A 26325-nucleotide genomic window follows, 5' to 3' on the forward strand; every position below is an offset into this window, starting at 1 on the left:
AGAGAAGTTTGTGCTGCGTGGAGCTGAGGTTATTTCACATAATCCCGATTAAGTTAATTCTGGAAACATCCATTTCCTTTGGCTCATCCCAGGAAGATAATAACCAATCAGGGTTATCTTATCTTAACGAGACCAGATAGCATCCCTTACTGTTGTAGTTTCTTAAAAGATCCCGGGAAACTGGAGAATGGAGGGGTAGGATCCTGTGGCAGGCATTTGTGTAAAGAACATGTAAACACATGAGTGTATCTATCAATGTTTCTGGGGGGAGGGGAGCACGCAGTGCCAAGGAGTAATTTGCTTAGGACTCATTTTCAATCTTAAAACAAGTTCCAGTGTAAACGGAAACATTTTTACCTCAATTTACAAAATTCATAAACATCTGTCTTCTCACTCATTCGCTGTTTGCTTGCTCCTGTGGCAGGCACCCAGGAGATGTAACATCCAGGCCAGTCTTACCAGTACAGTGGGGCCTTGACTTACGAGTGTCCCGACTAACGAGTTTTTTGAGATACCAGCTGTCTCTCCACGGATTTTTTGCATTGAGTTGATAAAGTAATTTGAGTTAACGAGCTCCTTAACCAGCTCCTTAATGAGCTCCTTAACGAGCTCGGTCTCCGAACGAATTAAACTAAGTCAAGGCCCCACTGTACCTGCTTCTTGAGTGGGCACGTGGTGTAGCTAGCTCATCAGTGTGGCCAAGGGCAGCCTACAAGCAGGCTTTCTAGGGCAGGTGAGGCCTCAACTAATTCTCTGAGAAGCAGGTGCTGGCTAGGCAAAGCAGGTGCTGGCTAGGCAAAGGCGTGGGAATGGAGTTGTGGGTGAAAATGGGGTTCTACGGAAGTAACTTCACAGGGAGATCTCATCATAAATTCCTAACTGGGCAGGTCATGCGCCAGGCCTGTCACTTCTTTAGTGAAAGGTTTTAAGCCATTTAAAGTGTGCATCTAGGTTAACACACCTTTGAGATGCCAGAAGCAATACCCCTTGAAGGGGATACTACCCCTCAAAGGGGATACTACACAGGAGTCAGGGATGCCCCTCAGGCTGCTAGTGGGGTGAGTGGGGTCAGGGCCATTCCTGAGAAGAGGAGGAGGAAGCCGAGTTGGCAGGTGCAATCTGTGATGCAGGGGGACATCGCAGCCGCCCGGAGGCAGCTGAGTGTGTAGAAGTAGATTCAAGAGGAGCCACTGAATCTGATGCCATCGCCCAGGGAAGACGTGCACAGGGGGAACTCAGGACCAGTGATGGTCGCATCAGGATTAAATGGCTCCCTCACTTGAGGACTCGCAGTGCCGACAAGCAAGATCTGGTCAGACATTCCTGACTGGGCAGGTCATGGTGAGGACCCGCCTCAGGCACGTAACATTTTTAGCAAAAGGCTTATCTTTGCACGGCTTTTTGGAAGCACCAGGCAGCGAGGAGGGATGTGTATCCTGTGGGGGGGAGACCGGGTGGCGGCGGAGCCTGCGAGCTATTTGCCTCACCGATTTGATTTCCTTACTTTGTTTTAATTAGGCGTCTTAAAAGCATCTACATTTTGTTCAAAATAAGATGTTTATATTTTTGATGGTACTTTGTCACTTATCAGGATGCAGCCCTTTTATCTCCCCCTGAGGCCTCTCCTCTCTCCCTTCCTCTGAGTCACAAGTTCCCCAGAGGCTGCTTGGCTGATCTCCTGAGATAAATGGCATCTCAGCCTCGGCCTTCGGGCCTTCATCAGGGACACTGTCTGTGCAAAGTGTCTCCTGCTCCCGTTTCTTTAGGATTGTGCTCCGTGTGGGTTGAAGTTATTCTGCCATAAAGAGGTCTTTGTTGTCCAACATCCGCCCTAGGATGTGTTGGGTGTCTCCCTGTTGGGAGCCTGTGGGAGGTGCAGAGTCCAGGGAACAAAACGCAAAGCCCCGCCCCTGGGCGGTGAGGTCCGGAGAGGGCTCAGGGCCCATCACTGTGGAATCTGACTGTGGGTGATGGAAGAGCTATGAACGGTCGGTCCCCGGAGAACTGACCCAGCCTCGGCATGGGGACGTGAGCTGAACTTTTGAGCTGAACACTGAAGATGAAAAAGGCATTGCCTTGGGGGCTGGGGCTGGGGCTGGGGCTGCGGGAGGGGAGCTGGGAAATCATTCCGCACAGAAGGAGCAGATGGCTGAAGGCGGGAGGAGCAGCCAGGGGGCCAAGGATGGGCTCAGGAAGAGGCAGGAGCGGCCCCTGCAGGCTCCAGCGAGGGTTTATGCTTAGAAAAATGGAAAGCCCTGGGCGGGAAGGAAGCATTGTGAAAAGATCCCTCTGAGATGGAAGGTGAGAGCTGGTGGTGCAGGGACTGCAGGGGCCAGGTGACCAAGGTGAATCAAGGTGGGGACTGGAAATGGACAGAAGCATGTGGTGGGCAGACAGGAGTCTTACTAGGATGTAAACACAAACAGTTTTGTAATTCAAGATCAGAAATGATCGCTAGAATGCACGTTTCCTATCAGGACATTATTAAACTAACCACATTTTAAGGATGCTTGTATTACAGAAGGCCAGCCAGCCAGCCAGCCAGCCTGCCGGGCCAGAGGGGACCACTGTGAGCACTGCACGGGTCTCTATGCCAAAAGCTCTGAAGGCCAGCTCAGCCCCATGAGCAACTGGAGAAACGCAATGAAGGAAGCAGTGAGGTACCCCTGCACAATGAGCAGACTGCAATGATTTAGAAAGTGGATAGGACCAGTCGTTTGCCAGAATGGAGGAGATTGCTCCTGCGTGGCTGGTAGGAGGGTGCCCAGAGGCAGCCTGAGGGTGGGGGAGCGGGGCGCAGTCTGGCCCACTGGGTCAAATCTAGTTACCTACACCCTACGAATTGGCTACTCCACTTCTGGTTATGTCTCCATGGAAACTGGCACAGGCCCTCCTAAGGGCCTCACAGGAGGATGCTCCTGGAGGCAATGTGTGTGTGGTGGGAAGGTGGAGGCAATCTGGTGTCCCCTCCTGGGGGCAGGGGAGGGCAGGTAAACTGGGGTGCCTGCCATGGAGTGCCATGCAAACTAGCCACACATATGGTAACACAGGTAGACCCTAAATGCTGTGCTTGAAAACGGAAACAACAAAATGCATGGCATACATATCACGTACAAACATCTTTTAAATTAAAGTTTGCACACAAACCAACAATATCTTTTCTAAGAGCAACTTACAGACAGAATAATACACATAAGAACATTTCTAGTGGTTGCCTCTGGGAGGTTGGGATGAACGAAAAGAGGCACGAAAGAGAATAAATACACCAACACAAACGGAAACAAAAAGTTGCTCCCTCCACTTTGTACCTGGACCACAAGCACACCACCAGGCTTTAAAAAAGATAGAACGTCCCTGACCTGCGTGGCTCAGTGGTTGAGCGTGGGCCTATGAACCAGGAGATCCCAGTCGGGCACATGTCTGGGTTGTGGGTTTGATCCCCAGTGAGGGATGTGCAGGAGGCAGCCGACCAATGATTCTCTCTCATCATTGATGTTTCTCTCTCTCTCTCCCTGTCCCCCTCCCTTCCTCTCTCTGAAGTCGAAAAAAATATATTTGGGGGGAAAACAAGATAGAAAGTCATTTAACAGCATATTAAGTCCAAAGCAACTCCTATGGATGTCTCCTCCCCATATCTTAAACTTGGGTCTTTGTTTTTTACATTGATTCATTAGATTTGAGGAGTACAGTAAACTGCCCACTGTGTGCTGGCTTCCCATCTAGAAACTCAAGGTCAGGTGGTCCTCCCTCTGTGGCTTGTACACCAGTTGCTACAGCCACACGGTGCAAAGCTATTATTAAAAAACAAAAGCTAATCAGACATTTTTTGCAAGAGCCGACCTGGCGCTGGGGGAAGGGGACAGTGGCTGGCTCCTGAGGGAAGGAGCGTTTCTGGAGCAGCCGATCACAGCCCCAGTCCCTTCATCCCAGCTGCCAGGACTGCCCATCTGTGAAACAGATTAGGAAGTTCCACATCCCTTTCTTAGAGCACAGCCGGAGGCCAGCACATTGCTCTAATATTTTCCAGAATTAAGGCTCTTTATATAAAGGAAAACTCGGCAAACAAAGCAAATGACCATGAGACTGGATACCCTGAAGGGAGGAATGAGTAGCTCTTTGCCACAGATTTCTTTTTAATTAAAGTCCTCCCTGCTTATCTGAGGGGATACCATCCAAGATCCCCAGTGGATACCTGGGACCCCAGATATATAAGTTATTTCTATACATTCCTACCTACCTACCTATGGTAACGTTTAATTTATAATTAGGCACAGGGAGAAATTAGCACCAGTAACTAATAATAGGGGGAGAGATCAACCAAAGTACTTGTATGCATGCATATAAGCCTAAGACAACAGGAGGGTGAGGGCATGAGTGGGGGGAGAGGGGTTGGGGAGGTGATGGGGGGATGAGGACACATATGTAATACCTTAATCAATAAAGAAATTTAAAAAACTAATAATAATAAAATAGAACAATGTACTGTAATAAGAGTTATGTGAATGTGGCCACTCCCTCCCTCCTTCTCTCCTAAAATATCTGATAACGGCGGTGGCTGCTGAGTGACTGGCAGCAGTGTATACAGCTAAAGGATGATTCATGCCTGGGGCAGAGATTTCATCACGCTACTCAGAATAGCACTCCATTTAAACTTATGAATTGTTTATGTCTGGAATTTTCCATTTAGTATTTTCGGACCAGCGTTGACCGCAGGTAACTGACCCGGGGGAAGCAGCGCTGGGCGGGGGAGGGGGTCCTGCTGTCTGCAGAAGAGGGGACTCAGGCACTGTCCCAGGACTAAATGCTGGACCATCAGGGGCCTTTACGACATGGTTCAGGTTCTAACCTGGTTTTTGTCTTTTATTTATCTTTTTAGGTTTCTTGTTTTCCTTGCTGCCACTGGCCATGAATAAGGGCAGAATCCAGCCCTCCGCCTCGAGAACCTCCCACCCCCAGGCCTCACCACAGGCTCCTTAGGGGGGCGGTCAGCACGTTGACTGGGGGCTTTGCTTGCAGTCAGTTTGGAGGTTGGGGAGGAGACAGGCCATTCATTTCCTTTTTGAGAAAGTGTATCAGGAATGCCTTCAAAGGACTGAACCCATCGTGTGTGTGTGTGTGTGTGTGTGTGTGTGTGTGTGTGTGTACTTTCTTTGGTAGAAAAAAAATGGCCCTTAAGTCCTTATCAAATCAATACCAAACACTTATTCACTGCTTGTGCATAAAGCATCTGCTAGCCACTGGGCGGGAATCATGATAGAAGCAGTAACAGTTGAGCTCTCCCACATCCACACGTGTTTCTTACACGGTACCCGTGTGTCACTCATTACATCACCAGGGCCCTTGGGGGTAAAGACTGTTGCTATCCTTGTTTTTTTCTTTTTCTTAGAGCAGCGGTTCTCAACCTGTGGGTCACCAACCTGTGGGTCGCGACCCCTTTCACAGGGGTCGCCTAAGACCATCGGAAAACACATATAATTACATATTGTTTTTGTGATTAATCACTATGCTTTAATTATGTTCAATTTGTAACAAGGAAAATACATCCTGCCTATCAGATATTTACATTACGATTCATAAAGTAGCAAAATTACAGTTATGAAGTAGCAAGGAAAATAATTTTATGGTTGGGGGTCACCACAACATGAGGAACTGTATTAAAGGGTCGCGGCATTAGGAAGATTGAGAACCACTGTCTTGGGGGGAATAGAAGAGAGGGAAGAGGAGGAGAGAGAGAAACACATGGATTGGTTGCCTCCCTCCGGCACCCCAACTGGGGCTGGGAATCGAACCTGCAACCCAGGTATGTGTTCTTGACTGGGAATCCAACCCATGACCCCTCCGTGCCCAGGTCGACGCTTTATCCATTGAGCCACACCGGCCAGGGCGCTATCCCCATTTTAAGGATGAAGAAACGGAAGCATTTGCCCAGTCAGAGAGCTAGTGGTGAGGAAGCCAGGCCCCGGGGCTGCCACTCTCCCGCACACAGCCGCAGCCTCTCTCAGGGAGGGCAGAGAGAAAGCTGCTTGGGAGGGGTGTGCCTGTGTGTGTGTGTGTGTGTGTGTGTGTGTGTGTGTGTGGCTGTGTGGGTGGGTGTGCCCACGCGTGTGAGGGGGCTGGGGGGAGCTGTGCTTACAACCACCGTGCCTGTAGACAAGACCCCCCAAGCCGCCGGAAGGGAGGCAGCCAGGCAGGGCATGGTTCTGTCTATGAGTTTCCTAGGGCAGCCGTAACAAAGCCGCACCGACTGGGAGCCTTAAACACAACAGAAATAGGTTCTCCATTTCGGAGACTAAGTCCAACATCAAGGTGTGGTCAGGCCGTGCTCCCCGTGAGCCTGGGTAGAATCCCCACCACCCTCCCCAGCTTCTGGCGGTGCCCTAAGTCCTTGGCTTGTGGCTGCCTCCCCCCAGTCCCAGCTTCTGACTTTAAGTGGCATCTCTCTCTCTACCTTCCCCGGGCCTCAGAAGGACAGTCATAGGACGGGGCCCACGCCAAGCCCCTTTGGTCTTATGATCCCTTCTGCAAACACTATTTTCCAGGTCATATTTGCCACATGGGGGTTAGGACTTCACCCTGTCTTTTTGGAGGACACAACTCAACCCACAGCGGCATGGAAATGGAGATGCTCTGCGAGGAGGAGTCCCTGGCCGCACCCTTTCAGGCGAGGAATGCAAGGAACAGGCGCCGTGCGGTGGACAAGGCTGAGGCCCGCAGAGAGGGAGGGGGGCCTTCAGCGCAAGGAGGAGGTGTCAGCCGGGCCAGGTGAGCAGCCAGGTTGAGGAGATGAGCGTTGGCGGAGGGGTAGACTGGCAGCCGAGGTCACGATGGTGGGTGGGGCCAGGCCAGAGAAGGTCTCCTGCAGGGACTTGGGTCTCAAACTTGAGCTGCAACAGGATCTCCTGGCGGCTAAAACTGCGTGCTGCGAGGTCTGGTTCAGTGGACCTGGGTGGCGCCTGGGAACGTGCATTTTAACCCGTCCCAGGAGCGGCTGCTGCTGGTCCAAGCACCTCACGCGGAGGAATTCTCTCTGGATGCTGAGACACTGAGGCCCTAAGGATGCGGTAGGAAGGGGGAGTCGCTCCAGTGACGGTCACTAGAATGCAGCCGGGTGCGGACAGGGCCATGCGTTCTCTCCAAACGCCCGAGGGCATCACGAGGACTAAATTAAGTGGAGGAACCTGATCTCAAAGTTGGGTGCCCTGGAGTCCCTGGGAAGTCAGGTCCTGGCGCCTTGGAGCAGTGGTTCTCAACCTTGGCTGCCCATTAGAATCACCTGGGAGTCTTTTTAAAATCCTGATGTCTGGGCCTCATCCTCTGGAAATTCTGTTTCTTTGATATGGGGTGGGGCCACAACATTAGTAACAAAGAAACAGAATTTCCGGAGGATGAGGCCCACACATCAGGATTTTTAAAAGATTCCCAGGTGATTCTAATGGGCAGCCAAGGTTGAGAACCACGGCCTTAGAGGCAGGTCTGCCTCCTGCTCCCTCTTAGGATGTGCGCTTCCCCAAGCAGAAGGCAGGCTGCGATAAAACAGTCCGTGAGGCCCTGGTCGGTTTGGCTCAGTGGATAGAGTGTTGGCCTGTGGACTGAAGGGTCCCGGGTTCGATCCTGGTCGGGGGCATGTATCTGGGCGCATCCCCAGTTGGGGGGTGTGCAGGAGGCAGCTGATCGATATTTCTCTCTCATTGATGTCTCTGACTCTCTATCCCTCTCCCTTCCTCTCTGTAAGAAAACAAAAACAAAAAAAAGAAAAACAGTCCGTGAGGAGCCTGCACTCCTGGCTTCATGGGAACAGCCGTCTTCCCTATAAAGACATTTGCATGCACACCGCGCGCGGGGACAGTACATCTGCACATTCTAGCAGCAACGCCACAAAGTCCGGCCTACTGTCAGCAGGAAGCTGTTCCCTGGAACACACAGAGCTTTGTTCTCATGTGAATGGATCAGAGATCATCCCTCCAGTGCCTGTCGGCACTGTATTTGTATTAGATAAGATACACTGTTTGTTTAAGGAACAATAAACCCGTGAGGAGGGTGGAGAAAGGTGCTGTATATTCCAAGAGCACATTGTAGAAATGTAACACCCCTTGTCAAGTGACTCCAAACCTCGGAGCAAAGGGAACAGCTAGGAGGGTGCCCCCAGAAGCCTGGCGGTCCGCTGTGGATGGAGCCCCAAAACGCTGGGTCTCCCCGGACACGATTCTGCTGGAAGCGACTCTGCAGACAGAAACGCTGTGCTTGGGGAGATGCTGTCCCTTGCTTTTCTGCCTTTGGGTGCTAAGCAGGGCCCCACCATGTTGCCTCAGAGCTGGTGGTGACAACTTCAATTCACGTTTGCAGGTTGGGGTGGGCGGTGGGCAGTGGGCGGTCAAGAGCGCCCAGGTGACGCCCATCTCCCCTCCTGCGCACACTGGGCCTCCCTGGCCCAACTGACTCGCTTCTAAATGTCCCCCGCGGCCCCCACAGCTGGGAAGAACGCATAAATGTCGCGTCCTTCCAGGGAGAGCGAACTTCGTCATTTGATAAGGTTAGCTTTATGAGTCAGGCTTAGTTGGAGACGAGCAAACAGCTCATTTGCGGATAAAAACTGCTGTGCTGTTCTTAGGTTCCGGACAGAGCGAGTGTCGGCGTATTACATTATAGCCCAGAATTATCTTCCTGCATCTCCCCTCTCTCGGGCACCAGACAGAGCGAACGTACTGTACGCAGCGGAAGTTGGCGACTTTCAGATCAGAGCCCGTCCCGGGGTTCCCAGCAGATGTTGCTAAGGACACTTGGCTCCAGCAGGTTAAGGTGGAGAGAGAGAGAGAGAGATGGTACCCTGTGTATCCATCTTTGTTTTGCCAATTGTGGGTGCCAGACCTTGACCCTTAGACAGGAGCCAGAGTGGGAATGGCCACAGGCAGTGTTCTCTGCTTCTCCTCCAGCTCAGGGTGGGGCTAAGTCGGGAAGTCTGGTTGCAAGAGGGATGTGAGGAGTGGAGTCTCCCTCCCTCCTCCAGTAGGGCAGGAATGGTTCGGCCTGGCCTGGCCTCCTGCTCCAGGTGTCCAATGGTCCCAGCACCCTTCCAGCTACCTTTGCTTTCATTTTTCATTTTAAAATATTTTTAAATCTTTTAAAAATATGTATATTTTTATTGATTTCAGAGAGGAAGGGGAAGGGAGAGAGAGAGAGAGAGACAAACATCAATGATGAGAATCATTGATTGGCAGCCTCCCACAGGCCTCACACTGGGGATGGAGCCTGCAACCCAGGCATGTGCCCTTGACCGGAATCGAACCTGGGACCCTTCAATCCGCAGGCTGATGCTCTATCCACTGAGCCACACCGGCCGGGCCATTTTAAAATATTTAATATTTGTGTCTTGCAGGGCCCTATGCTAGCTAGTGCTGTGGAGGAGATAAAGAGCCACACTGCCTTCCACCGTGCAGAAGCAGACACACACACAGAGCGGAAATAAATTGGCTGCTGAGGAGCAAGCAGAAAGCAGCCCCCGCCAACAACAGAGTGTGAAGGACGGGCACTGTCAGAGGGAAGGAGATCACCTGGGTTGCAGAGCTCAGCCTGGTAAGAGGTGGAGCAAGAGCTGCCAATCCTTCCCTTGTCCAGCAGTATTCCTGCATGAGCTCAGCCCCCCGGAGCTGGGTGTGGTAGGCTGACCATCACCCCCAAAGGTGCCCACAGCCTAATCCCTGGGGTTCCCAGCAGATGTTACACAAGGACTTGGCTCCAGCAGGTTAAGGTGCAGAGAGAGAGAGATGGTACCCCATGTATCCATCTCTTGCCATGAATGTTACTTTACATGGTAAAGGGCACCTGGCCAGTGTGGTGGGCAGAGCATCCAGGGTCCTTACAGGAAGGAGTCGGTGGGGTTGCATTCAAGGGACGCTTTGCTGCTGGCTTTGAAGATGGAGGATGGGGTCATGAGCCTAGGTGTGCAGGTGGCCTTTAGAAGCTGAAGAAGGCAAGGAAGTGGATCTCGTCTAGAGTCTCCAGAAAGAGTGCTGTCCTTCCAAAACCTTGATCTTAGCACAGTGAGATCCATTTTGGAATTCTGACCAAAATTATATGAGAATAAATACGTGCTTCCTTTCACCTACCAAGTTTGAAGTAGGTGAAATTTGTTACAGCAGTGAAGCTAATACAGATACAAAATTATGTGTGGTCATAAATGTCCTGTTCTGGGTGGGCACATCCCTTTGGGGCCATCATGGAATCGCATGCATCTGTACACAGCGATGGTACAAGACCCCCTTTCATAACTTGGCTTTACTGACTAGAGACATCCCAAACAACCACTAGCAACCCAGCATGGAGAGCTGCTGTGGCTACTACCCAACCGCCATGGGTCCAGCTCTGCAAAAACCTCTTCAACTCGGGCACCATCGCAAAGGCAAATAAATGTCAAGGCCGCATAAATCTCTAGGGTGAATCGTTGCCAATATGCTGAGATCAGGGGTCAGGCTGGATTTGGAGTGTGTGTGTGTGTTTGACATTCCATGTCTAGTTAATATCTGTGATTCTGGGGCTGAGTGTTTACATTTGCTTTTCAGCAGAACAACTTGGGCCCTTTGAGGGAGAGTGTGCAGCCAAGCCCGCCTCCTGGCGGTTACATTCACAACCTACTGCCAGTGGACTTTATGTGGGGCCACGACTAACGCTCTGATCACATGCATCCTTGCCTATGACACCACTTGTGGCAAGACAAGTGGGAACGTGGCAGGCTGGTAAAGAACATTTGTGATTCAAACACAATTTCTTACCAGCTGGTTAAAGGCATCCAGGAGCAGTTGGTCCGGGTGACCGGGGCAAAGAGCCAAGGAGGCCAAGGCCAAAATTGAGGCCCCAGGGCCAGGTGGTCTGTCCTACCGCAAGCTGGACTCGGACTCTGCAGCCAGGGCCTGCATTCCAGGGGGGTGCTGTGGCCGGAGGCAGGAGGCGGGGCGGAGGCCGTGGGTGCACCAGCGCCAAGCCAGCAGGAGCAGGGCCAGGGCGGAAGGAGGGCCGGTGCCTCTCCGTTCTGTGCTTTTAGGATTAGAAGCCCGAGTTCCTCTCGCAACCCCACCCCCACTCTTGTTCTTTCATGAGGTCTGTAAAAGCACTTAGGAACCTTCCTTGTACGAAAGTAAAGATTATTTCACTTCAGTGTTTTATTACTGATCTTCCCCCTCCATTTTCACTGTGGCCTGTTTCACTCTCCAGTTTTTCCTTAATGTGTTGCTTTCCTATTCTTGTGAACAATCACTCTGAATTATGGACATTAATGGAGAGAAGACTTCAAGGAGAGCAGTAATTAGATGAATTATGTGGTGCTGTAGTGCTTTATAGATGGAAAGGCGATAAAGGAAGGTTTTTCTTAGCAGGGTAGGTGGTCATCTAACTGCCTGCGGCTCAGATGACAGGGACAGGCGTCCACAGGAATTGGGACGAGCCCAGCCTGCCTGCACTGGGGCTGCCTGATGCTCAACCAAAGCCATTTGTTTTGCTCCCAAACATGCTTAAGGCGGGTGTACTTATACTCTCATTGCATAGTTAAATGTTATATAAACTGGCGAAGAGAGGGCAGCAAAAAAGATGCCATGTCCATGAAATCCAAGTTTAACGCTGAGGAAGGAATTGATAAAGTTAAGTCTCTCAAACTCTTGCTGTTGAATTGGGTGTGGGTGAGTCAAGATTGGGCAAGAAAAAGGAAAGAAAAGTAGAGGATTAAGGACTGTAATCTTTGCGCGTGCTCCCTCCATGGTAAGTAAACAACACAAACCACAGATCCTCCTGGGTGTATCTTCTTGCTATAAAGACTACAATTCAATAGCCTTAGCCCTACACCCAAAGACTGGTGATACCTTTACATTCATATGGATTTTAATTTAAATTAAGGTATTAATTTAAGGAAGCAATTAAGGTATGCGCATAACTTTCTACCACACTTTGATTAATTGTTTCAATTATGTTTCTAACTACAGATCTGTTCCAGGCCAGAGGGCCTTCAGTCACCTTGAGCGAGTGGTCCAGCCCCAAACACCAGCTGATTCCCGAATGGGTTGGTGTAACGAAGGGTGTGCACAGAGCTCTCAGCCCGCCTCTCTCCACGTCAGGAAAGGGCTGGCCTCTCGTGGGCCGCTCCGGCTGGGGCCAGTGGCCCTAGGACTTGCTGAGTGGCCAGAGGAGAGTGAGTAGTGGGGAGTGGGGCTGACCCAGGATGCCCCAAGTAGCACCACTCACAATCGCCCACCGTTGACTCTGAGGCTGGGCCATGTGATATCACAAAAGTAGCAGCTTCCCTGGTCATGGAAGACGAGGGGAAGGCCAGGAAGGAGATGGCATCAGGCGGGGGCAGCGAGGGAACAGAACCCAGGGTCCCTCTATTAGTAAACAAAGCAAAACAGAATGCTCACTTGTTCTTCATCAGTTAGCACTGATTTCTTAATACAGTGGGGCCTTGACTTACGAGTTTAATTCGTTCCGAGACCGAGCTCGTTAAGGAGCTGGTTACAGAGCTCGTTAACTCAAATTACTCTATCAACTCAATGCAAAAAATCGGCCGAGAGGCAGCTGGTATCTCAAAAAACTCGTTAGTCCGGACGCTCGTAAGTCAAGGCCCCACTGTACTTAGTTGTGGTTACTGCCACAGCCATTACTACATTTCACCACTAGAGGGCAACAGTGTGTCTATAATGAGGGATTTTTGCAGAACCAAGGAATCACTTAGCTCAGGGCATTTTGGAGCTGGGAGAGATCTTAATCATTTGGTTCACTGGCTTTCAATTTTGTTCAGCTGAGAAACCCATAGAAAGAACCACATTCTTCAGCCCCATGAACCAGGAGGTCACGGTTTGATTCCTGGTCAGGGCACATGCCTAGGTTGCAGACTCCATCCCTGGTGGGGGAGAAGAGGGCGGGGGGAGGGGGGGGCAGCCGATCAATGATTCCCTCTTATCATTAATGTTTCTATCTCTTTCTCCTTTCCTCTCTGATATAATATATATAACCGCATTCTTCATAATGACCTAGTTCATACATATATATTTGAAACATTTTGAGGTACTACTTACCATATTTCTGCAATGTACCCTAATAGTTGGTATTCCAAACGATCTCAATAAAAACAAACAAAAACCACACAAAACAACTGCGACCAACTAAATTGATTCCATAACCCACTAGTGGGCCATTCGTTTGAAAACTCTGACTCAGCCCCAGCCTCTGGTCTTACACAGGGACGTGCTGACTCCAAGGTTGGAGAGGGATCCCTCCAGTTGTATTTTCACCCAACCAGCCACCTGCTCACCCCGGGGTCAGTCCTGGATGCACCACAGACATTGTGCAGCAACGGAGCACTCACTCTGAAAATGCACTTGCTAGGTCTAATCAAATAATTGAAACAATACCCCCTTCCCTAGGAACCAACCTTTAGATCACTTCACAATGGACATTCCACTTGCCTAGACCACAACCCACTTGCTAAGACCATTATCTCTCCCATCGGACTGCCCAGAATCTGGACCTGCACAGAGAATTCTCCGCCCAGAAAAAGCCCGCCAAAAGCTCTTTAAAAACTTCTGACTCCTGTCACTGGGGGCTGGTCTATGGATGACTGAATAATAAATTCATAATCCCTCACCATTCTGGCCTCGTGCATTCCTCCTTTGGTGACCTAACAGCACTGACTGGGTAAAGAATGCAAAACTGAGTTTTGGGGCCCTACCATTTTCACTTATCAATGCCATGACTGCCCTTGGAATGGAAGCAGAAATTCCTAAATCGCTACATTGAAAACTTCATGAGGGTGGGGTCGCTGTTCCTCACTAAGGCAGCCGAGGGACTGCTAAACTGAGCGAATCTCAGAGCCTTCCTAATGATCCCACCCTGACCTGGGTTAGGGCCATACTTACTATCTAGCCCAGAGCCTGGCACATAGTAAGTGGTCAATAAATGAATGGATGAATGGACTGCCCTCAGCATAATGGCAACTAACCTTTTTATACTTTACAACTGGTGCTCAGATCACCTTATACGGCTCTTAAGAATAACTGGCACGGTGGGCAGAACATGGATTATTTCCATTCCAAATGGAAAAATAGCCGGAAAAGACTCATAGGACCTTCTCTGTAAGTTATGTGGCTCATTAGAGGCAAAGCAAGGGGCTGGAATGTGGGTTCCCTACAGTACCTCACCTGCTGCTCCCCCACTCACTCTCGGCCACCTCTTCTGCTTCTGCCACCCCCAAGGATCCTGCATGCTGTTGTCACAAGTTGAAGACACAGCCTGCCCCAGGCTGCCTTGATCACCCTGGAGGTGGGCCCTCTTTAGTGGTGATATTTGGAGGAGGCAGAAAAATGGAGGAATATAATTTCACTAAATTCCTGGGAGAAACTGAAACCACTTTAGCGTCTAGAGATTCTTGGCACTGAAGTCCCTAAAGACACCTGAGCGTGGTTTTCTGTAGGGCATCCTCCCTGCTGGTAGCCCCGGAGCTGGTATCAGGAGCACCCTCTTGGGAGGTGCCTGCTCTCTCCCACTTTGATACTAAGTTCTAAGGCTCTGTGTACTCTCTCATCTGCTGGGCTAGTAAAACAACTTCCTTTTCCTCCCCAAGACAGCAAGGATTTTTAAAACGGGTGACACGAATAAGCTGCCTTTTCCTAGGAACGACTTGATTTCATCATTCGATACATGTAGCCACTCTCGCTGCAGAATTGGTCTTTGCGGAACCAGGGCTGAGCCTTTCCCTACCCCCGTGTCTGGCACCAGTTCGAGAACAATCTTCAACTAAAATTCTACTGCCCCGCTTTAAAACTCTACCCATTTACACACCACGCTCAAGCCTAGATTCTCTGAGGCCGAGTCTGCAGGCTCTGTGGAATATTTGAGAATCAGTGGAAAGAGAAGGGTTGCTTTGGGGGACAGACTCAGGGTAGTTGTGTAACTTTGTAAGCTTCTAGTTGGTGAAGAACAATGGAGCGCCAGACAGCACAAAGCTACAGCCAGTGCCTGGAAATCAGCAACCCAACAGCCAGCTGTAACGTTCTCATTCATCCTGTTCACGTGGAAAACAGCCCTGGTTCGCTCACTCCCATCAGATTAACGCAGACTCCGGATTACCAAGGTTCCTACCCGGGAAGATGGGTAAACTCCAGCCACATCCCGGAGCCTTTGCCTGGTGGCCCGCAATGGTCAAGCCGGTCTGTCCGCGGCCAGGCGTGAGTATTGGCTTAGAATTTGGAAATCCCGCCCAGGGCTTCTGCTGGAGCCACTGGGTGCCGCGCCCGCTGTGGCCACCCCAACACCTGGGCCACCCCAAGTCTTGCCTTTTGGGTCGGTTCCTCAGTTTCCCCAGACACCTCGCCCAGGTGTAGGAGACGCCCGGTGGAAAATGAATGGCCTCGCAAATGAAAGAACCAATCAGTTTTCCGCAGACTCTGAGCACCGACACGCGCCTTCCGCGCCTGGATACCTCGGGGGCGCCCAGGCGCCAGCCTAGCCTCGGTCGCGGACCCGCCGCCAGGAGGACAGGCGCGCGCGCCCCGGCGTCCCCGCCCACCCGGCGCGTGGCGCTCCCGCACTCACCCACGCGCGGCCCTGCTGCACGGCGGCCAGCACTCGCAGGGCGCTGGGCGAGCCCGCGCGGAAGTTGAAGAAGTGCAGCGCCGCGCGCGCCGCCTGCTGCAGCAGCCCGTGCGGGAGCTCGGAGTCCCGCTGCCACGCGGAGTCCTGGGGACCCTCGGGTGCCGCCGCCGAGCCCTGGGGACCCTCGGAGCCCGCGGGTGCCGCCGCCGAGCCCCGGAGGGCCAGCAGCAGCAGCAGCGCCAGCATCGGGGCGGCGGGGCGCAGGACGGCGGAGCGCGGGCCCCCGGGCCCAGGGGCGGGCAGCGCTTGCGGGCGGGGCTGCATGGACGCGGGAGGGCTGGCGCTGCGCTCCACGGGCCGGGCTCGGAGCGGCGCTCGAGGAAATAAGGCTGCCGGGGGCCCCTCCCCTCCGCCCCCGGGCGGCCAGCGGCAGGGAGCCGGGTCCCGATGGGCCGCGCCCCCGCGGGGATTCCCGCAGACCCCGCGCCCCTGCGCCCCGCCCCACTCCGCCTGGGCAGCCGGCGGCGGGGCCTGGAGCCGGGATGCGGCGCCTGGGCGACGCGGGGTCGGGGACCTGGGGGCCGTGGAGACTCCTCCCCGCAAGGGAGCGCGGCCCACTTGGCGCCACCCCGCGCCGCGCCTCCAGCCCGGCTCGCGGACCTAGCTTTCCTCCCCTGCGGTGGCTGCGATTTCGAAACCCAGGGTTTCACTGCCTCCGTTCTCCAGGGCTTGGCGCTGTGACCTCGCAGGGGGTGAAACTGGGGACGGGTTGAGAAGGGGCCGGCATTAGTGGGGTCCCTGGGGCACGGTGACCTTGGAAGGGGGCAGGTGGCTGGAGCGCTGGGGCCGCAGAGGCTGGAGTGGTCAGCAGGGCAGAGTCAGATCAGGACCAAGAGCCCCACTGGACTTTGAAGCAAGCAGGTCGTCCATAACCCTGGTGCGAAGCCCGTTGGCTGGGGGCGGAAGCCGGATTCCAGCGGTGGCGCTGGTGGGGCTGAGGGCACTGGAGGGGGCGCGGGTGGTGACTGATGTTTTTAGACACGTGGCAGTGAAGGGATGAGCTGGCCATTGTTTTAACCCACGGACAAGAGAGCAAGCCCAGCCCGGCCTGTGTGGCTCAGTGGTTGAGCTTCGACCTATGAACCAGGAGGTCATGGTTGGATTCCCATCAGGGCACATGCCTGGATTTTGGACTTGATCCCCAGTAGGAAGCGTCGTGCAGGAGGCAGCCTATAGATTCTCTCTCACCATTGAAGTTTCTCTCTCTCCCTATCTCTCTCTCAAAAAAAAAAAAAAAAAAAAAAAGGAGAGGAGGACCAGGGGTTAGAGGGCGGAGGTGGTAGGGCTGAGCATTCCCAGCATCCATTTCTCCATCTCTCTTCATTTTGTTCAGGGGCCCACCCCTCCCTGACACCCACTGACTCCGCCCACTGCGGAGCTGAAGGAAGACCCTTTTCTTTGACAGCGACTCCTGGAGACCCGGCCTGTGCCTGCAAACCCGGCTTGTGCCCTGACGGGGAATGGAGCTGTGACCTCCTGGTTCGTAGGTCGATGCTGAGCCACTCCGGTCAGGCTGGAGCTCATTTCTTACTAAGTTCCTTGAAGTTGGAGTTTGTTTCTTGCCATCAGTGATCGCCTAACACAGACAGCTATCTCCTCAGAACCCCGTCCTCGTCCCCTCCAGAAGGGTACGGTGGTGGGCACTTGAGACTGTTTCACCTTCCGGTCTTATGAAGATTACATTTTCCTTAAGTTTATGTCAGTGCTTTGTCCCCTGTTGGCGTTAGGCTGCTTTCAGCGGCAAAGATCAGGAAGCCAGGTTAACACTGCGGCCTGTTCAGTGGGGTGGGGTGGGGTGGGGTGGCAGGTCTCGGGATGGTTTGGTGTCTCCGTGGTTTTTGGAAGGGTTCAGGCTCTCTCCGCCCTTCTGCACAGCTACCTTCAGCTGCTGGCTTTTTGTCTGTAGACTTGTTGCTTCGTGACTATAGGATGGCTGCCTCAGCTCCAGACATCACATCTGATAAGTAGCAGAGAGTAGGTTGCCAGGGTGACAAGAGAGCTCTGTGTCATGTACCTGATTTTGTTTTTGTTTCTCCATCTGGGAAAAAAAAAATCTTTCTAGGACTTCTTTCCTCCAAACTTTCTCCCCACCAGAACTTCCCTATATCGCATTGGCCAGAACTGGGTCACATGGCAAAACTTAGCTGCAAAGGAGGCAGGAAATCAAGTACCCGCCTTTGTTCAGCCTCTGTAGGGTCTGGACTATAAGTTTGGGAACATATAACAAAAAAATCAAATGACATTGAATTTAAAAAGAGAGAAACTTATTTGACACATAAAAGAGGTTGGGATAGGGGTGGTAGGCAATGTGTGGTTGGTATTGCCAGGTCCGTGATGTTGTTGCCAGATCTTTTATCCCACATCCCAAAGGCCTGCCCCCTGTGTTAGGGCAAGACGAGCTCTAGTCAGCAGCTCCGGACTTCCTACAAGTCCCACGGCACACTTCTGCTTATATCCCATTGGCAAGAACTGAGTCATATTCGTAGTTGCAAAGGAGGCTGGGAAATGTAGCCTTTATTCAGGGGGGGCATGTGCCAGGATAGAAGTCAGGACTTTGTTACTAAGGAAGAAGATCGTGTCTTATATTGGTGTCCCAGAAGCGGGCCTTGAAACAAAGATTGCCTGCACGTGATTTCAGAAGGAAACACTCGCAGGGGAAATCAGAAGGAGAGTAGCAAGCAAGGATCTCAGAGGAAGTCACAGGAAGGGAGACTTCACCTGGCCTGCAGGAAGCTTCGGAATGTAAATCACGCCTTAGAGGTGTCTCCACCTTAGCAGGGGATCTGGGCTTCCATACTTCTGTGTCTGTCAGTCATGGCTAAGGGCCACCCTGGGTGACAAAGCCCTGGCACTTCAGGCTCTCTTTATGTGAGTGCAAAGAGACAGAAGGGCAGGACAGCCCTCCTGGGGAGTCACAGGTACCTCAGGTTGGAAGCAAAAGCACACCAGATGGTAAGGTCAAAATCCAGGAAAGGGATCCCAGGGAGCCAGGCAGAGCCCCCATGGGGTCGCTGCAGGGAGGGTGGATAGTGGCAGGCAGGTAGTAGCGATCTCTGTTGCTGAGGTGGGGAAGGGGGGAGGGGTCAGGGTCCAGGCACAGCAGCCAAATAGTGCCTGCGAGGTAGTGAGACTCCAGGAGGCCATAACAGGAGGGAGACAGACACAGGAAACACCAGGGGAACACGAGCTGCTGCCTGAGCACCAGGGGCTCTTCCAAGGCCCGCTGTTTTGTGTAGCGATAATAACAGCCATTGGGGCAGATATTGATCAGGAACACATATTCAAACATTTTTAAATCCTAGCATTCATGCCTCCCCAGTGGGCAGAGGTGAGTTATTCACGCACACCTCACGCCGGTACATCCTCTAACAGTTGTTGGTGAGGTTCACGTGCGCTCGTGTCTATGCATATGTGCAGCACTCAGGACAGTGCCTGGCCCACAGTAAGGGCTCTCTATGTATGTCAGGGGTCCTCAAACTTTTTAAACAGGGGGCCAGTTCACTGTCCCTCAGACCGTTGGAGGGCCGGACTATAGTTTTTAAAAAAAACTATGAACAAATTCCTATGTACACTGCACATATCTTATTTTGAAGTAAAAAAACAAAATGGGAACAAATACAATAGTTGTATTTGCATGCGGCCCACGGGCCGTAGTTTGAGGACCCCCTGATGTATGTGATCACGATTATTATTGCTATTAACTTGCCAATGTAAGAAACATCCAAACTTGTAAGAATTTTTATGAGTTTATTTGAGCCAAACTGACAATTGCCAGGAAGCAAAATCTCAACAGATTAAGAAAATGCTCCAGAGAATGGCGGTTACGCACTTGGTGAAATTCATTGGGGATGGATTGGGAAGGCAGGAGAAAGCCAAGAGGGGAAATCTCTGGGATTGCATAAAGTGTAAAATGAGCAGACACGTACTTCTTTTACATTTGTGGGAATGGGATAGCTCACAGTCAGTAAGTACATGGTAGCAGTGGGAGGACCTGTGGTCTCCGCCCTGGTGCCATAGTAAGGGAAGTCACCTTGACATCCCAAAGGTATGTTCTCTTAGATGCAACAAGACAATAGACAGGCTCAGCTAAGGTAGAGATTGACCTTTGTCAGGATAGATACCAGCCTAGGACATGACTACCCACCAGGACTCCTTTTTAGTTAAGAAGTTTTAATTTTAGCCGAAACCAGTTTGGCTCAGTGGATAGAGAGTCTGCCTGTGGACTGAAGGGTCCCAGGTTCGATTCCGGTCAAGGGCATGTGCCTGGGTTGCAGGCATATCCCCGGTGGGAGATGTGCAGGGGGCAGCTGATCGATGTTTCTCTCTCATCGATGTTTCTAGCTCTCTCTCTCCCTTCCTCTCTGTAAAAAATCAATAAAATATATTTTAAAAAAAAGAAGTTTTAATTTTAAATTATCCTATGTGGTTACGTTTGGCCTCTGAGCTTGAAGGACCTTGATGCAGGCCTCCCTGAACTTGTCAGGTTCAGTATGTGGCTCCTTTTTCATCCACAAACTTAAAAAAATTAGCTTTACTCTTGAAAAGAATGCAATCAGCTGTGGATGTCTTTTCATAAATGATGAGAAAGGATGGTGAGGACTAAAAACTGCCAGGCCATTAAACGAAATCTTGGCTATTACTTGTAGCCTCCTTGACCCTAATCTTGCGCTATTAGCAAGTCAGAAAATGTGTGCGACTCTGTAGTCTTTTTTTATTCTTCTTCTTGGCAGAGGTGCAGGTTGGTGGGGTTGGGAGGAGAATATGAATTATCAATCCTTGACTATTGAAAGCTGAATAGCTGAGCTTGGGTGTGACCGAGATGATCCTTATCTCCAAGCCTCGGAATTAGGGACACTGGTGGGGAAAATGCAGCTCACCTGGTTCTTTGGGTCTGCATCTTGCTTGCTCTGCTTTGTTCCGGTTAAACAAGCCCTGTGAACCTACATATTTTCCCTGCATATTTGCTGTGTCCCCGGCCTGTAATGTGTGTCCTAAAAACCCCGGGGGAAAGAAGAGAGGCCACGCTTGATCGAGTGGGCTGCTTTCCTGATCTCTTCCTTTAGGTGCTTGGGACTCTTGGGAATTTACAGGGTCCTAAACCCTGGGCCCATGAGCTGCCTGAGGCTCTTGCTGGCTGCCGCAAGTCCCCAAAGATGGCGCTTTGCTTTGGGAGTAAGACCCAGGGCTTGGGACTTTCAGCATGATGCCTACACTCTCCATTGCAAGCAGTTCCAAGGGCCCCAGAATGCAGGTCTGGGCAGTGGTGGGGCAGCTAGTGATAGATTCTGAATCCCTGAGGTTATGGAGAGAGCGTTTCTAGCCTGAATTCTTTACAATGAAGTTATGGAGACAAGGGTATTAATCAAAGAGATGTGATAGGAAACGGTGGTTGCATTTATCTTGTCACCAAGAAAAGACTTCACAGGCATAGTTTAGGCAGAGACTGACAGGGACGTGTTTGGAAGCCTCGAAACCCAAGTGAACAAGGTAACCAGCACTGCCCAATGGAACTTTCTGAAAATGTTCTACATCTGCACAGTCCTGCCACAAGTGGCCACCGAGTGCGTGAAATGTGGTTAGGGCAGTTGAAGAGCAGAATTTTAAGTTGTAATGGCTTTAAGTATACATAGCCACTTGTGGCTAGTCATTACCGCATTAGACAGCACAGCACAGAGAACTGACTTTTCCAATAATGATTTGGGGAAAGAAAGGGAAAATAATATTTTGGGGAGCTGGGTTTCAGACAGGATGCTAGATGCTATTGTTATCAGAGAAATTGGGGTGCCCTCTTCCCTACTGGGTGCTAGGGGTGGGGTCATTATATCTGGAGAAAAATATTTTTCTGAGACTCCCATGGGAGGATGAGTGATTTTCATTTATGGAATTACATTTCTGTGTTTCCAAAATCCCGTTTCCCTTAGTCCAGCCACAGGAGAAGTATAGCTGAGGTTTCAGTAAAGCTGAAAACAAAGCCAGTGTCCAAACAAAGCCATGTTGGAACCAGGTCCAGCTGCAATCCATGAGTTCACTGCATGTGGGGTCCACATGGCTTTGTGTATGCAGGCCCCAAGCAACAAGAGTCCCAAGAGCATAAGAGGAACCAAGAGAGCGAACTCCTTTGTTTAGGGGATTAAATGTCCCAAATTTTGTGCCCTTGTAGTGGTCAGGCCCATTCTGGCCAATGACCTGTTCTCAGGTGTGACTGATAGACAAGCACCTTCCTGACGTCACCCCAACTTCATTGGGCATGCGTCTGTCCTCTCTTTGGCTAGTCCCTGGGGAACGTGAAGTTGTAGCTTCCTGGTGAAGCTGCCCATATGACGTGCCTATAATATTTGGCCTTCCCTTTGCTCCTGTCCTATAACTAGGTTAATGACCGTGGCATCATGATCTCGTTTACTCTCCACAATTTAGAGGCGTAAACTGGGGGCCATAGAGAGGTTAAGTGACTTGCCCAAGATTGCGTCACTAGCAAGGGACAGGGAGGGAAGCCACACCGAGGTCTGGCCACCCTTTCTCCAGGCACTGTCTTCTATGTTGCACCACCGGAGACGCCAGATGGACTGGAGGGATTCAAACACGGCAGCAATGCTCATTAAGGGCTGGGGAAAAAAATCCAACTCTGTGGTTAGGAAACTGTTTTATTTTATTTCAAGAGAAGAATACTGAAGAAGTCACTCAACCGTTTGGTCAATTTGCATATCACCCTTTTATTATATGGGATAGCTAAGCCCACATGTCTGTCAGATGAGAGGATGAAAAAGCTGTGGTACATGAACACAGTGGAATACCATGTGGCTTTAAAAAAGAAGAAAACCTTGCCTTTAGTGACAGCATGGATGAACCTGGAGATTATTATGCTAAGTGAAATACACCGGTCAGATAATAATCAAATACCGTATGATTTCACTTATGTATGGAATCTAATGAACAAAATAGAAACAGAAGCATGGGTACCTGGAACAGACAGATAGTTGTCAGAGGTGAGGGGGAAGAGGGAACTGGATGAAAGAAGGTGAAGGGGTTAGCCAAAGAACATATATACATAACACATAGACACAGACAACAATGTGGTGATGGGCAGAGGGAAGGAGTAGTGGGGGCTAGGTAGAGGTGAGCAAGGGGTGTGGGATGGGGACTTTTGTAGTAGTGACAACAATAAAAATGAAATTGGACAAGTAATGGGTCCGGGCTGCCTGTCACTACTTGAGCCAATTAAGCAGAGACATGGTTGAATCATATATGAGTGTTTATTCCAGCACTGCGAGGAGTATGGGAGAGCAGCAGGTCATCCATGAAAATCTGCTCTGCCCCTCCCCCTAGCTGGCTGATTATATAGGGACTAGAGGCCTGATGCATGAAATTTATGCAAGAGTAGGCCCTCACAGCCCCAGCTTTGTCTGTAAGGTCCTCCAGACGGTTATTCCAGTGTTCAGCCATTTGGTCGATTTGCATATTACGCTTTTATTATTATAGATGGGGAAGAAAGGCTGCATGCAAGGAGGAAGAGGGTGGCAGTGGCTGCAGGGTCCATGGTACCTGTGTCTCCTTCCAGGATCTGAAGTCCTGATAACAAGGTAGATAATTTTCAATGGTGTTAGAACCTTGCTCCGCCAGGTCCTGGGATGGAGAATGGTCAGCATTCCTGAGGCAAACTCCCGGAGGAGGTCAGGGTCCAGGCACAACAGCCAAATCTAAGTGTGTCCTCAAAATGTATTTTCTCTTCTGAACAATGGACCCATCCTGGCCCCAAGTTGTCTCTTATACAGCCCTGTCTTTCTCTTTGTAAAACACTCTCCAGTTTACCAGGGTCTGTAAGAAAACCTCTTACCTATAATTAGTAAGGTGAATAATTAAACAATGGTGGTCCTATTCTTATTGTGTGCCCTTCCCCCCATAAAAATAAAGTATAAGTAAATAATAAATAGTTTCTGTATTGCCCTAGCCAGTTTGGCTCAGTGGATGGAGCGTCGGCCTGTGAACTGAAAGGTCCCAGGTTCGATTCCGGCCAAGGGCACAGGCCCAGGTTGTGGGCTCGATTCCCAGTGGCGGGGCGTGCAGGAGGCAGCCGATCAATGATTCTCCCTCATCATTGATGTTTCTATCTCTCCCTCTTCCTTCCTCTCTAGAATCAATAAAAATATACTTAAAAAAGAGGTGAATACTTAAAAAAATAGTTTCTGTATTAAAAAAGACACCATTGTGATTAATACATTGTATAATAGGGATTCCTTTAAAAGTATTACTGCACATGGACGCTCTGGCTAGGATGAATTTTCTGATGTGTTGTGAGTTCAGAGAGTTTTCACACCCCAGGATATGAGCTCCTGCTCATGCAGACCTGCTGTGTGCTGCTCATTTCTCTGAGAAAGCTCCTCAGGAACCTTAGTCCTTCCTCAGCTGGAGGTCGCTCTTCCCGTGAGTAACTAACTTCCACCGTTGCCCTGGTTCGCTCCAGTGCACCTGAGAACGAGTCCCTCCAACATTTGGGCGTCAGCGGGGTCACGTGTCCTGCTGAAAAGAGTGGTTTCTTTCCTGAGCAGGATGCAAGGGTGATTTCCTTCCCGGTTCTTGTCCAGGTGGATTTGAAGAATGAAGCCAGACAAAGGTGGTAGATGAAAAGGGTGGAAATTTATTGGAAACAAGTACAGACTCCCACGTGGGGAGGGGTCCCACCGGGGGTGGCCCACTAAGCCCCTTTTCCTAAGGTTTATAAAGGCTGCAGTTCTTGGTTTCTTGCTATTCCCTTCTGATCGGTCACTATATCAGCTTCAAAGCTCAAACCCCACGTGGTGTCCCCTCCTTCTCTCCCCCGCTCAGTGGTAGAATTCTCTGTCTCCTGTGAAAACCTGTTCTCCTCTTTCTCCCCTTTGTCAGCATTTCTCTGTTCCCTGTGAAAGTTTGTTTCCTCTTTTCCCCATACCCTGTGGCTTGTCCCTGACTTCTGTGAATGGATGTCTTCCTCTCCCCTTATCCTGTGGCACCTATTGCTCTCTGTGAATGTATATGCCTTTTGGCAGCTCCAAGCCCCCAACCAACTATGTCTTTCTCCCCCATGGACCCCCTAGTTCCTAAAACTCTCTAAGCCTGCCTATTTTACCCCTAAAAACTCCTTTCACTGCCACTTCTTACCCCACTGTCCCCTCATCGTAAGGCGGCAGACTGTCCTGGTTTGTCTGGGACTGTCCCAGTTTTAAAATGGAAAGCTCTTTGTCTGCAAACGTTCTCAGTCCTGGACACGCTAGGAAGGTTGGCCACCTAGCCTGTGTCTGTCTACTCTTTCTCATGCTAAAGAATGACTTTCCTCAAGTGTGTGCAGTAGAGTGAGGTGTCTACATCTCCTACTGTCCTGGTCCTCCACTCTGGCCTACACCCAGTTTGTCAATGTTGCTCTTAAAATGCAGCTCCGGGAACCAAAGGAGATCGTCAATGTTGAGTTCAGTGGACATGTCTGTCAACGCGTTCAGTGTACCATTGGCTCTGAATTGCATGGGGATCAATTGTTGCTGTCAGGTTTCACACTCCCACCCTGGGCTTGACAATTGCCCTTTTTTGCCTAATGGCAGTTTGCCTTTTAACTTATTCTACTTGAACTTTTTGGCTTGGGCCCAGTCATTATTCTAGAAAGAGCCCTGAGGCATACCCCTTGAGATACCCATTTAAATTAACATCATGCTGCCAACCAGTCAAGAACCTATAGTTTTCTTGCCCAGCCATCTAGAAATAGGCCTAATTGTATTTTGGCCTTCAGGGCCAACCCCAGAGGCTTTGAGTACATGCTCCTGAAGACTCTAGATCCCTTGCAGGCTGAGGCCTTTTCCAGAAAGTCTCAGGAGTCACCACCCCATTCTGAATGAGCACAGGTAGTTGAGGCGTTGACCTTGTAATTCCTTGTAATTACGTGGGTGGTTTACTCCCAGCAAAGCCTAATCTTCAAGTGACTCCCTTTTGCCATTCACAGGCCTCTGAGTCAGCTCCTCTCACCAGTAATTATTTAGCAATCTCCTGGGGAGTTCAGATCAATTTGCTTAGCATTTCAAGGTTTTGTTCTGTCATAAAGACGTTGGTACAGAGAGTACAGTAACCTTCAAGTGTAACGTTTTAGAACTTGTGTTCTCACTTTTTTAGTCCTCTGCATGTTCCTATAACTGCAACTAAAATGGAATGAATACCCACAGAGACATGCCCAGATCTTAAATGTATAGCTCCATGAGTTTGACAAATATATGGATCCATGTAACCTGTACCCCAATCAAGATGCAGATCATGTCCCCAGAAGATCCCCTGCCTTACCCTTCACATGGGCTCAGGCTCCAACACTCTGACAGCTCTTACACATTATCTATAATAATAAAAGGGGAAAATGCTAATTAGACTAGACATCTTCCGGATGTCATTCCGGACGTCCTTCCTGATGAAGCCAGGACTGGAAGGAAGCCAGTGCTGGCAGCGGGGGGAAGGAAGGCCTACTCTTGCACGAATTTTGTGCATCAGGCCTCTAGTGCAAATATAATAAGGGTGGAGTAAATGTCCTATAAAATAAGATAGTTATACATGATTTGAAAATACCTAAAAGTTTAAAATTTCCCATATTTCCCCATGAGTCAGGTAACCAAGTGTTTACTACATTGTTTTCCCACAATTCCTATTGTATAACTTTCTTTAAATAGTTCAGTATGCCATGCCAATTAAAAC

General features: G+C 50.5%; 1 protein-coding gene and 1 long non-coding RNA gene across 2 annotated transcripts in view; one reads left to right on the plus strand and one right to left on the minus strand.

The window, feature by feature from the left end:
- Positions 1–15981, minus strand: part of RARRES1 (retinoic acid receptor responder 1) — a 30260-nt gene extending 14279 nt beyond the window's left edge. Inside the window, exon 1 of the mRNA XM_081086670.1 lies at positions 15571–15981. Within this exon, the coding sequence (XP_080942796.1) occupies positions 15571–15894 (324 nt within the window). The 5' untranslated portion in view covers positions 15895–15981. The remainder of the gene's footprint in view (positions 1–15570) is intronic.
- LOC308515955 lies at positions 1960–13624 on the plus strand. Its single transcript, XR_013995680.1, has 6 exons — positions 1960–2068; positions 2522–2660; positions 6540–6762; positions 9374–9570; positions 11967–12172; positions 13404–13624. It is a non-coding gene; the product is annotated as an uncharacterized lncRNA (long non-coding RNA).
- Positions 15982–26325: the final 10344 nt, after the last annotated feature.

The sequence above is a fragment of the Myotis nattereri genome (genome assembly GCF_964212035.1).
Source record: "Myotis nattereri genome assembly, chromosome: 3".
Taxonomy (NCBI): Eukaryota; Metazoa; Chordata; class Mammalia; order Chiroptera; family Vespertilionidae; genus Myotis; species Myotis nattereri.